Below are 13,267 nucleotides of genomic sequence, written 5' to 3'. Positions count from 1 at the left end.
CTGGAGCTTCCATGGCCAATGGCTCAGTTCGTCCCGCCACCAACCGCTATGCCCGTCCCTTCGCCGGCCGTACTATCAATGTCCGGACCCGGCGCCTGGCTACCACCACGGCCACCACAGTCCATGGCGGCCTCCTCCCCACTGCCTTGGCTCCCGGTGTACATCAGCCAGGTGCGGGCAGTTCATCAGCGCAAGGCTCCTCGTGGACACCGCCCGCTGGAATTGGAGGCTCAGCACCCACGGCTGAGAATCTTGAGGACCACGATCTGCAAGCATGGTACGTGATTTTGGCTCCAATCTTTTCTGCTAGCTTACTGCATCTAGCACGCATGAATAGTATTGGTATTGTTGTAATCTCTGTAGCTTTGTAATCTGGAGGACCATGAAAGTAATCTCTGTAGCTTTGTGATCTTGAGGACCATGAAAGTAATCTCTGTAGGTTGTAATCTTGAGGACCATGGAAGTAATCTCTGTAGCTTTGTACTGTTGATTGTTTTGTAGTATTGATTCGGACAAATGATGCCTTTATTGTACAGGATAATTCTTCTGGTCTTGCAAATTACCTACAGTAGCGAGTAAAATAGATGAGAAGAAGCTAATTTTTTGATCATCTGTTGCTTGAGCAGGGGATTAGATTCTCACCCACCAGGTGATTTCCTAAGTTACTTTAAGAACACATCAAGCCACGCGCAAGGGACTTCATCGCAACCAATCAATGTTGGTGATGTCACAAATGGTGATGATTGTGCAAGGACTGAAAAACGCTTGACATGGACTGAACAGGAAGATTGTAGATTGGTAAGTTTTTTCACAAAGAACCATTTATGTTTGAGCATTGTTGGAAGGCGCTAAAAAAGGAACCAAAATGGGATGCATATTTGGAACGCCTAGAAGATGTGGAGCCAGATAAGAGGAAGTTTAGTGTTGACGTTGAAGTGAGGCAGCATTTCAATCTTGAAGAAGCTCGAGATGAACGGCCAACTGGTGGAAAGAAAGCGAAAGACGAGCGAAAAAGAAAAAGAAAGGATCAAGATTGTATAATTGATCTTGACGATGAGCTTAGCAAGCTTGTTGATGTTCAGAATGCAGCAAACGAAGGCCGTAAGGAGATGTTAGAGACACAAAGGCGTGTGTCCAGTGAGAATCTTGAAGCTAAGAAGCTTGCTTGTCTTGCAGCAAAAGATCACAAGGAGTCAGTGATGCTGGAAACATATCGATCGTTGATGATGCAAGATACAACTGGGATGCCTGAAGATGTGAGAGCTGAGCATGTGTTGGCATTGAAGTGTTTAAGGGAGAGCATATTTTGCAAAAGTAACTAAGGTATGACCTACTGCCAACTACACTTATTTGCAACGTATTCCAGATAACCATGCATAGAAGTCAATAGTCCAAATACACTTAATCACCATGCAGTTCGGATAACCATGCATAGAGGGCAAAATATCATGTAGTCAAAGTCCAATTACTACAAATGCAGTGCAGATAACAATGCAACAATAATTACAAACCTAATGAGAGCATGGCAGATCTATATAATGCTCCATCTCATCCTTAGAATCTTCCACCCAAACCTATCTTTCTCATCTACCTCCCATCTCTCCACCCAGCCATTTCCCTCACCAACCATGTCGGATTCATCTCCATACTCAAATGATTCCGATGAACTAGCCCCATCAAAACTCATGAAAGTGTATATTGCTGAGCAGACCGTCCTAGACTCCTTTGCTAATAGGCTCACGCTGAAAATCAAGGCTAAGCTCACAGCTGGCTTATCTCATCGACGATGTGGTCCAAGGAAGACAATTCGGAGGGATCATGGAGGTGCTCATCAACGTTTGGTGGAGGATTACTTCGCTGAAGAACCACTCTACCCCGAGAGTATGTTTCGTACAAGATTTCGTATGAATAAAGACCTCTTCCTCCGCATTGTGAATGCCCTTGGTCAGTGGTCTCCCTATTTCACTTATAGGGCGGATTGTAGTGGTAGAATAGGGCTCTCACCATTGCAAAAGTGTACAGCAGCTATGCGCATGCTAGCTTATCGCACCCCTGCAGATGCCCTGGATGAGTACTTGAAGATTGGGAAGTGCACTGCATTAGAGTGCTTGGACAAGTTTGCGCATGGCGTGATCGAGGTGTTTAGTGGGGAGTACTTGCGACGCCCCACACAAGAGGATGTCGAGCGTTTGCTTCAGGTTAATGAAGCTCGTGGTTTTCCTGGAATGCTAGGTAGTATTGATTGCATGCACTGGCGATGGGAGAAGTGTCCTTTAGCATGGAGGGGGCAATTTACCCGTGGTGATTATGGAGTGCCAACAATGGTCCTAGAAGCTGTTGCTTCCCAGGACCTTCGTATCTGGCATGCTTTTTTTGGAATTGCTGGGTCAAACAATGACCTTAATGTGCTCAACCAATCCCCACTATTTTTTGATGCATTGAAAGGAGAAGCCCCTCAAGTTCAATTTTCAGTCAATGGAAATGAGTATAGCACTGGTTACTACCTTGCTGATGGTATATACCCAGAATGGGCAGCTTCCATGAAGACTATACCACTTCCCCAAACAGAGAAGCATAAGTTGTTTGCCAAGTACCAAGAAGGGGCAAGGAAGGATGTTGAGCGTGCTTTCGGGGTATTGCAGTCACGTTTTACCATTGTTCGCCGGCCTGCACGACTATGGCAAAGAAAGAGTGTTGGAAGAATCATGCTAGCTTGTGTGATTCTCCATAATATGATAGTTGAAGATGAGAAAGAGCACGCCACCGTTCATATTGACTTGAATGTGAATCCAGGAGCTTCATTTGCTCTACCTCCTGAAGTGAATGTTGGTGGTAATCTCTGTTTCGCCGACGTGATGCGTAGAAAAGCTACTATTCGTGCTCGTCCACAACATACACAGCTTAAAAATGATTTGATCGAACATATTTGGCATAGATCTGGAAATAGCCATCTTAACTAACCATGGTGGGATACGATATCAACATGTTCATATTCCTTTTTTCCTGTAACATTGAGGATCAACCTAGCTGACATGCATCTGTATTTCAGGACTGAGCTATGATGTGGTGATTCTATAATCTTCAAGCTTTATCTTCAATTCAAGTGAGTATTGCAGCATATGCATGTTCTGCTATAAAATGTTACTATTTATCCGATCGTTCTTCCAACTGAACTTCAAATACTAATTTGCTAGCTGAACTTTAGATTCTAATTTGCTATCTTCATATACTATTATTGCACATGTTGTAAATTTTCATTGACAAATTATTTACCCCGTATCTTTGTTTCTTTTCACATACAGTGACCGAAGGCTATTGATGCAAATGGGTGGTGTTCCTTTCTACCGAAGTTCCAACTATGCTTTGTGACTTTTGTCGACGCCTAGCTCAAAACTAACGGCTTTCTTGCCGGAGATCTTATTTAGTATTATGTTTGGCTGGTGTTTTCTTATAAAGATTCGTGTATGTTATGGTGCTATGTGCCATCAGTTTGTCACTTGTCATCGTCTAGATCAAAACTTACGCCTTGTTTGCCGGAGTTCTTATTTCTTATGTTTGGTTGTTTAAGACTCATGAAGACTTATGTTTAAGCGTGGATGTCGTGTTGCTACCTGTCCCTTGTTTTTTGCTTGCTCCAAATCAGTTGCTTGAATATTAATCATCATGTTTTATTATATCCTGATGACATGAATGGCATATATATGTACGATGTTTGTAATGGCCACAAAGATGCAGTTCACACTAGATCACAACAGCTGATATGCACCTATAAACATTGAAGTACTTAAATATTCTTTAGAGCCAACCTTATAGCCAGCCTATTATATGGATGCTTATTTATGTTGGCTTTAGGTGACATGGCATTAGCTATAGCCAGCAGCTGACTGTAGCTATTATCCTTGCTCTTAGGTAAGAGCCAGCTCTAGCACGTGCTCCTAGGCATTTTATGAGTATGAAAGGTGGACCATATAATAAAGAAGTAGTATATTTTTGCAATGAACTATTGTACATGTTGGCTATAAGATGGTCTATAGATGACATGACAATGGCTTATAGCCAGCAGCTGGCTATACTATTGTACTTGCTCTAAATGAGCCCACGGGGGCTGGGTTGGGCATTGACTAAATGTAAAGTTTTAGTCAAAAAGATTAAACATTTTTGCCAGTGAAAAAAAAAACAAATTAAACATCAAATGTTACCCCAAATTTGTTTTTTCCATCGACGAAAAACTACTGCTCTGTTTCACATGAAAATTGTCAAGCATGCTTGCAACACTAACACAAGCATCCAAAATAAAAATCAGATGTTTTTGAATTTTTTGATGCAATTTAATTGCATGGTGATGCATGCGCCATTTACTCGAGTTTGTTTAATTAAGTTATAAGTGCATAGGTAATTCTTCACAAAATAAATATCAGCCGAATCATAAGCCCCAGCTCCAAACAACAAATGATGCTTCATCTTATACTTGGGGAGCTGGATCATGAATATCAAGTAAAAGCCTGCTTCCAAACATGAAAGGCGTCTTTAAACACACAACAATCCTGAATGCAGAGTAGTACAACTTTACCAATATATATGTAGTTACATCTTAGGTTCATACGTCCAACTACATATTACACTTGGATCTTAAACTGGAAAAGAAATGTTCACTCCTTGCAGAAAAACTTGTCCTTCATTTCATCCATTGGTTTCGCTGAACCTGCTGTAACCAACATTGTGTACCATTTGAAGACTAGTAAGGGCCAAGGAAACGGGCACCTCTGCATGCGTCCACCTGTCACCTCCCAGTGCCCCGCTGGGACGCAGATAGTCTTCTTCTTCCCTCTCCTCCCTCCTAACTTAGCCACACAACCAGAACAGCCCGAAACAAAAATCCGGAGACGAAGTGGGGATTAGCCACCGATCCAACTCCAATTCCCCCCTCTTCCCTTCCTTCCGGGCTTCCGGCCTTCGTTGGATTGGACAGCAGCCATGAACAGAGTCAGCGTCAGCGGCGGAGTCATGTCGTACGAGAAGCTGGAGGGGTACGCGGTGTGGGTGGGCGCGAGCGTGGCGGCGGCCTTCTTCATCTCCATGGAGCGGTGCTCATGCATCCACCTCCACACCATGGACGACGACGATTGCGACGATCCCGAGGAGGCCAAGGACCGGCCCCTCATGCTCTCCCGCCCCCAGGCCCTCCCCGAGTACTACTACGACCGGACGGGGTCCTCCGCCTCCTTCGCCAAGATGTGACGATCGGGGTTGATCATCTCGCGTGATCTGCTCCTTTTTGATTAGGTTGTTTCTTTTTGTGTTTTCTTGTGATTCGTCTTTGCTGTTATGTAATTGTGTTATGTGTGAGGCTTTCAAGAAATCCGGCCCCGCATTGTTCATGCACAATTCAGACGGCAGACTGGTCTGTGATTTTGCACCGTCTATTCGTGAATCGTCTATAGTTTTATTCCAAGGCGGTCATATGGATCATGTCCCACATTTGTCTGGCATGGTTTCGTCAAAGCCGTGGAGTGTTGAGCTAGCGCACATGTTTCTGATTGTTGTGCCACATAGCTGGAACCTGGAATTTATTAGTTTCAGATTATGTTTCTACGAGGATAATGAGTTTCGGGTTGGTGGAGATAAAATGGGTTCGCCCATAGTAATAGTTTCTCCATCCCAAGTTCCTTTTCACCATAGTTGAACCACATCTTTTCCTCAATCTATTTGTTCAACAATCTGCCTGCAATGGCCGCGGGCCTTACATTTGGTAACAGCTCTTGATTTTCACCATTCGGTCAGCACTTTATCCGGCTTGGCAAACTTTTGTGAAATACTCAAAATCAGTTTGCTGGGATATTAGAGTCACATGCATTTCACTTGTACATACTCAGCACATAACTAATCAGCAAAAAAAAAGGCAAGGACAATTTCCTCCCATAATTCATATCAGTGTCTCCACTGCATGACTACAATATTGGTGTGTGGGCTTCTTTTGCGCCATCAGCTCAGGGTTCGTGAACACTCTGTTTCCAGGGGACCTTTATGAACATTTTTTTTTGGCCTATATATCTCCATTTGTAAGTCGGGTCGGCAATTCGGCGCTGAACCAGCAGCTGCCTCTCAAGTTCGCCATGCGGGTGATTTCTCCTGATCAAAATTTTCTTCCCACCAAGTAGCATTCTGCATGAAAGGATCTCATTCTCAGCTTGTAAAAGTGATGCTCTGAAGAATGCAGATGTTCAAGATTGCATTTTAAGCATGCAATTTAGTTAAGAAGGCAAAACATTACAAGCATGCCGGTACCATAAAAAGGTTTAGATTTTCGAACTGACTTCACAGAACACGTGATCATGTCAAATTAATTGCCTGAGACCACTGATCCGGATACAGCGTTTCAATTTTCATTACAATGAAAATTTGAAATGCATTTAATCCTATCAACTAGTAAGCGAGATGAGATTGCATACCTTGTATCCTCTTCTGAGGAATTCAAGCTGGCTTCCGACCTCTTCTTGCAAACCGAGAACTCTCAATAGTTCATCCTTGGCCTAAATAAATGAAATGGCACGTCATATTCCAAACATTCTGCCAAAATAATAACTATAATGCACGCAAATGATGTACTGTTAATGACCTGCCCCAAGGTGAACCGAGATGCACTCTCCGCAACACATGCATAGGAACCATCAGCCTGCTTAAGCATGACTTGCCAGGGCCCTGAACAGACAGAAATTTATAGATCAGTAGCTATTGGTGATGCAATATCAACCAATTGTATGTTACAACATGATGAATTGAAGGATACAAATACATGTATGGATATTAATATATTATCACCTTTTAAGGTGAAGAAAGACATGGAAATAACAACTTAGTACTGCTAATGGCGAGGACTACAAACCATGTGCTACCTGGGTATTGACGGAAGACAGCGCCACTGTAGTTCACTATGTATGGAGTAACTGCAATTGTCTATATAGTAAAGTGAAAAATGTAGTTACAGACAGAAACACAAATGATGGTTATGCACGTAAAAGACAAATAGATGGATACCTTGGAGTAGTCACGCTGTCTGATATAAAATACTGGGGTGAACTGAGAAAGAAACCGGTAATGCAAATCTTTTGGGGGGAATCCCAGAAGCCCCAAGTCAGAACTGGAGGTTAAAGGTCGTATGTTATCGCTTAAGGCACTCAAAATGCTTATAAGGAACAGAGTATCAACCAGAATACAGAGACATACCGCAAGGTATCTAGTTCAAGGTTAAAGAGAACAGCAGGTACAGAGGCAGCAAATTGGTCCTGGACAAGAAGGAATGCACATAGGACGAATCAACAAAAAATGCAAACAAAAACCAGAACTTCTATAAACAAAGTTGAAGTAAACATTTTTTGCTCCAGTGCTACAATAGTAGAGAAGAGGTGTGCTTCGGTACAACCCCCCTCCCCCACAAAACGTATAAAGGAGAATGTATACCCACCTCGTATTATACACTATAGGCCGTCATACGTATACTATATGAGGTGGATATACGTATGGCGGCCTATAGTGTACAATACGAGGTTGATATACATTCTCCTTTATACGTTTTGTGGGGGAGGGGGGTTGTACCGAAGCAAAAGTGTAGTAGAGAATCACTGAAAATTATTGATTCATGTTCTCTTGCAGTTGCTTAAATGGCTCCCATTCTCAGCCAGGCATTTCATAAAGAAAATAATAATGCACATATTGATGCTTAAGGCATTTCCCCACCTATCTTTCTCATATCTTACTCATCCTGATATTGCATCAAGCTCAAGGTGTGATCATTTTTAATGGCAGGGTAATAAAATATGCACAGCGGAGGAAAATGATTTGGAACTCAATTTTAGCACAGCAATATAAGCTAGCCATCGCCAAAAAAGTATACATAAATATCAGCGACATACAAAAGCAGTTTTTTTAGAGGGGAGATACAAAAGCATTATTCCAGACATACCACATACTTCTCTATAGATGCAAGGTCACGTGTGCTGCTGTTGATAAAGATATATAGTTGTGGTGGTTCGTCAGACTTCCATCGATCTGTAAGCACACTAGCACATCAAGTTACGAGCAATATTTGATATCTCCAGCGATGTTTATGTGAGGATTCTCTCACAGTAATAAGGCTCAAATTTACTGATGGTTGGCTTTCAGAAAAAAAAAACTGATGGCTGGCTGTTATGACAGTTACACAATTTCTGCTCAGATTAATAATAGTATCATAACAGCTTGCTTCACACACACATCCTGCTCATGTTCAGTTATCCTTTTATTTCCACTCTTTGAACTGATGATAAATTAACATGAAAATATTTTGCCAACTAGGGAACTACACAAAAAGATGTTAGCATATCAACGTTATTCAGCCTGCTACAAAGCGCTCGGCAAGATTCAGTTAGGTCCAGTATAGAGCAAACATCAATGCAGAGAAGGGGCATAAAAAAATGTAATTTTCAGTACAGTCAGCAGATTCATTAGCACCAGCAGCTCCCCGGAGCAAAGGAAATTGGTGTTTTTGGTGTCACCATATTAGACAGGGCTTCCTCAGATCTTACCTTCGTTGTCATCAGAAAAATCGAAATCAAGGGTAATTCTTATCGATTTGAAGAAGGTATCGACAGGCCCGGTGGGCAGATCATCCAATGAACCGATTGATATACCCTCGATCTAAAAGAAGTGCCAAGAGAAAACCAACCCATCACTTAGTCACCCATGAAGCCACTGGGAGAATGCAATGTTGTGAGGTGCAAATTACCTGATCTATAGCCGTTTTGAATATCTGCGCGGCCCTTCGCTTCTCTGGTTGATCAGGAAACACCTGGAATGGACTAGAAGAGAACGGATGAGTATGGTTCTGCACTCGGGAACAAACCTGGAGGACAAAGGGTGAAGCATGGAGCTTGAACTTACTATGCAGGACCGAGTCCCCTTGAGCTTCTTGAGGTCCCTTACAACAGCGAGAGCGAGCTGGACGTTGGCATCGATGAACTCGTCCGAAGAGCCCTAGAGAAAAAGAGGTGAATCGGCGTCATCAGAACTCCAAAAGCAAGAGGAAGCTAGAGGCCAAACATCAGTCTAACATCGACCCCTTCATTTCGGTAATGGTAAAAATTTATTAATGCGTCAAATGTGATGCAAATAAACAAATCGGACTCTCCAACGACACGATGATGACAAAGCGCTGATGCACATTATAGAATTGATTCTAAATTTATCCTCAGATTGTAGAGGTGGGTAATAAAGCTCCAATTTTCCAAAACATGCATTTTTTCTTGGCGAGGCGAGAAAGAACATATTAGAGGTGGGTGCATCAATCGCTAGTCATTTCGTATCCATTGATGACCACAATGTTGTTAAAGCAGGAAACTTTGGGTTGAACGAGTTTCATGGGTGACATAACAAGATTCTTATGTATGGAACTATGGATTGAGTTCCTTTGCATCTTTCACTAGGATCAAACTGTATCTAGTAATACAGTACATGGCAACATTCCACAGCAGGGGATTTGAGCAGGGGTTGGGGAGGAAGGGCGTGCGGTCAGTACCTTGTAAGAGGAGATGCTGCTGGGCAGAGGCCTGGCGCGCCAACGATTACCCGCGGAGGTTCATGAAAGAAACGTGGAAGGGGGTGTGAGTGAGAACAGTCGCGGGGTTGCATTAGGAGGAGGGGAGGGGGATGAGACGGCGGAGCGGGCCGGGGGTGGGCGCGTACGGGAACTCGATCTCGAGGCGGGTCCTGCCGTCGTCGATGGCGGCGGCGAGGGAGCGGGCGGCGTCGGAGACGAGCACCTCGTAGGAGCGCGGCTTGTAGACGGACACCCCGGCCCTCAGCTCCCCCACCCCCGCCTCCTTGGCCGCCTCCGCGCGCAGGCGCAGCGACCGGAGCCGGCGGCGGCACCGCGAGCGCGCTGCCGCCCCGGATAGGCTGGCGGGCGGTGAAGGAACCGCGCGCGGTGCCGCGGGGCAGCGCAGGAGGCGGACGGCGGTGGATAGAGGCGCCATGGCCGCGCGCGGAGGAGGATGGGGAGGAGGAAGAGGAGAGGCGGTGCTCTGCTGCTGCCTCTGGTGGTGGCTGACGTCCCGCCGCGAGGAGGGAAGGAGAAGCGAGTCCACACCACACACACTCCCCACGTCTATCACCAATGGAGGCCGGATAGAAAATTCCTTGGGTAAAAAAATGGGGGGGTGATCTGCGCCGGCGCGTCTTGGGTAAAAAAATGGGGGATTTTCGGCCGACCGCGCGCGGGCGACAGGATCCATCAATCCCGCTTCGTCCGCACCGTTGGATCCGCATGCAACATTTTTCTCCCTATGTTGCAAGGGCCCACGCGCGCCAGGAGGCGACCGGCGCGCGGGTGGAAAACGATTCTCAAAAAAAATTCACAAGCATAGTCGATTTTCTTAAAAGAGTTTAAAAGCAGAAGGTCCCCGTATATGAAATAAAGCCAGTATTTGTAAGAATAATAAGGAACTAATTACGGACAAGTTCTTTTTTTTTTGATGAATCACAGACAAGTTCTTGAAGAAAGGAAAAAAAGAGTACCTTAAACTTGACCTGTGGGGAGGGGTGGGGCGGAACGAACTCCCAAGTCTAAAACCTGATCGTTTACATTTTAAACTATGTAATTCCGGTTTAAATCAAACTTTTGGGTCATTTCAAACGGAGGAGTTACTCGTTAGCGAGCGCAGCTTTCAAAGTATCGTAACAAGCACTCTCACGGGCCGTCACTTGACGAGTTCTTAGCCATCGTCACGTGTCGTCCTCTGAGCGCTTCCTCCGGATTTTGTTTTTATTTTTATTTTTCCGCAAGCATTTTCAGCTTTTTAGATTGTTTTTCTTTTAATTTTTTTGTGTTTCGGTTTTTCACTGGTCTTTCTTAGTTTTTTGATGTTTTTTTAATTTATTTTGCTAACAAATGCGCCTTTTATTTTTTTTCGCGAGAGACACTATTTTGCTTCTCGCGAGAGGCACGGTTTTGCCTTCGCAAGAGGCACAGCCGTGTCTTTTGGAAACGAAAGAAAAACGTGTTTTTTATTTTTTGCATTAAAATGCATTTTTGCCATCACGAGCGTGCCTCTCGGAAAGGAAAAATAACAACACGTTTTCTGTTTTTGAGGCACGGCCTTGCCTCTCGAAAAAGAAAAAAAAACATGTTTTTTTTTGCTATAGGCATGGTTTTGTCTTCGTGTGCCTCTCGAAAAGGGAAAAATAATGCCTTTTTTTCGCGAGAGGGACGATTTTGTTTCCGCGAGAGGCATAAATTTACCTTCGTGATAGGCATGGTCGTGCCTCTCGGAAAGAAAAAATGCGGAAAACGCATTTTCTTGTTTTTTTCTATCACGAGAGGGACTTTTTTTTGGTTGATTTTTTTCATAAAAAAAATTCGTCAAAATCTATCAACATGGGATATAGATTTGAAGATCTCGACACGAGAAATCCAACGATGAAAACGGTTCGAGATTTGGACGCACGGTTTAGGAAATAAAACGTTTTGAAAATACGTATCTACGAAAAAAGTGAAAATTCCCGGATTGCGACAAGTGTCATGCATGCAGTGCGCAACTTGTCACAACCTGAGATGAAGGTGATCTTTAAAATGAGTATTTATTAATTAGTGATTTGGTAAACGGGGACTGTCGTCGACGTGCCAAAGATGATCGGGCATTGGGGGTGCGCCTGCGGGTGGGCTGGCCCTATTCACAGCTGCACTTTGTTGCTTCAGTGTTTTTGTTCGTTTTTTTTTGTTTTTTGTTTTCTGGTTCTTTTCCTTTCGTTTTTATTTTTCTTTTCCATTTCCATTTCCATTTCTATTATTTGATTTTCTTTTTTTAGTGATTTTTACTGTTTCTTTTCCATATATTATACTATAAAGTTCGTTGCATGTTGTCAAAATGTTCATTGTATATTTTGGAAACATTCATGATATATTCTAAAAGAAATCATCATGTATTATAAAATGCTCATCGTATATTAGAAATTCTTTAATAAATATAAAGTGTTTCCTATGTTTTTGAAATTTGTTTAGTGGTATGTTACACAAATGTTCAGTGTGTATTCGAAAATTGTTCAACATATATATTTATAGTTTTTTCAAAAATATTCATCATATACATAAAAATGTTTATTGTTTATACTTTAAAATGTTCATAGTATATTAAGAAAATATTCATTGAATATTACCAAAATCTTCAATACGTAAAATATTCAAAAGAAGTTCGATACTTAGGGCCCGTTCGGCAACGCTCCAGCTCCTGGCTCCGCAGCCGGAGCAAGCAGAGCTATCCCGAACGGCTGCGCTCCACGGATCGGCAAAGATGGAGCGCTCGATCGATTAGGTTGATTTTGCAGAGCTAGCCTAGCCCCGCTCCACGAAAACAGAAAATCAGGAGTGGCATGAAATTGAGTGTGGGTGCCACCGATAAGTAATAACGAACATTTGTGTCTTCTCTCCCCCGTTCGAGCTCGTCGCCATGGCGCCTGAACCCTAGACCTCCACATCGATCGAAGTGTCCAACCATCCGAATTAACCTCTCCTCCGCCAAAACAGGATCTCCAGACACTGAATTCAGTCCACCCCCAGCAAACATACACCTCTCCAGGTGCTAGATCCGTTCTGCTTTTTTTTAGAGAACATGCATGGATCCATTCTGCTGCTATTAGCAGGCTGCACCCATAAGAAATGGGCTGACAACCCAACTACACATGAAAGATAGGCACGGATCGCTACCGAATGGTTCCGCGCTCAAGCTAGCGATCAGGGGAGCGGCTCCTCGCCTGAGCGGAGCGACTGGATTAGGAGGAGCGGAGGGCTGCCGAACGGGCTTCAATTATGATCAAATGTTTTAGGTGTTTGCAGAATTTGAAGGCCAAATGACGTGCAAGGACCCTCCCCCCCCCACCCAGGATGGACAGTTAAAAATAAAATAGCATAACAAATAAAAAAATTATAAACTTATGGCTTCGATTATGATCAAATGTTTTAGGTGCTTGCATAATTTGATGGCCAAATGACGTCCGAGGAGCCGCACCATCCCAAAAAACAGCTTGCAAAACGATCTTATATTACGGAACGAGGGGAGTAAATAGTAAAAAAGATCATGGCAAACACGGGAATGATATTTTTGGATTATCCCTTGAATCTTCAAAGTCCTTTCGATACTCTGCTTTGGGGGTGCCACCCTGAGAACTCATCTTACCTTTCTACAATGTTTTTGGAAGCAATGAATTTGACTACTGCACATAACCCAACCAAGAGAAATTT

At 43.4% G+C, this 13,267-nt stretch overlaps 2 protein-coding genes across 2 annotated transcripts; one reads left to right on the top strand and one right to left on the bottom strand.

Annotated features, from left to right (window-relative positions):
• Positions 1 to 1,835: 1,835 nt before the first annotated feature.
• Positions 1,836 to 2,960, top strand: LOC123404922. The gene has a single exon (XM_045098832.1). The coding sequence runs from the start codon at positions 1,884 to 1,886 to the stop codon at positions 2,958 to 2,960; it is 1,077 nt and encodes a 358-aa protein (XP_044954767.1). The 5' UTR covers positions 1,836 to 1,883.
• A 2,848-nt stretch (positions 2,961 to 5,808) lies between these two features.
• On the bottom strand, positions 5,809 to 10,143 carry LOC123402823 (protein LPA3). The gene is made up of 12 exons (XM_045096781.1): positions 9,718 to 10,143; positions 9,551 to 9,581; positions 8,917 to 9,009; positions 8,762 to 8,824; positions 8,562 to 8,673; positions 7,961 to 8,046; positions 7,225 to 7,283; positions 7,036 to 7,138; positions 6,894 to 6,954; positions 6,617 to 6,699; positions 6,450 to 6,530; positions 5,809 to 6,162 (listed from the first exon to the last, which is right to left on the bottom strand). Exons 1-12 carry the CDS (start codon positions 10,005 to 10,007, stop codon positions 6,103 to 6,105), a joined length of 1,122 nt encoding a protein of 373 aa, XP_044952716.1. The 5' UTR covers positions 10,008 to 10,143; the 3' UTR covers positions 5,809 to 6,102.
• Between the last annotated feature and the right edge of the window lie 3,124 nt (positions 10,144 to 13,267).

Source organism: Hordeum vulgare, chromosome 6H (assembly GCF_904849725.1).
Source record: "Hordeum vulgare subsp. vulgare chromosome 6H, MorexV3_pseudomolecules_assembly, whole genome shotgun sequence".
Taxonomy (NCBI): Eukaryota; Viridiplantae; Streptophyta; class Magnoliopsida; order Poales; family Poaceae; genus Hordeum; species Hordeum vulgare.
This window is presented reverse-complemented; position numbering and strand designations above follow the sequence as displayed.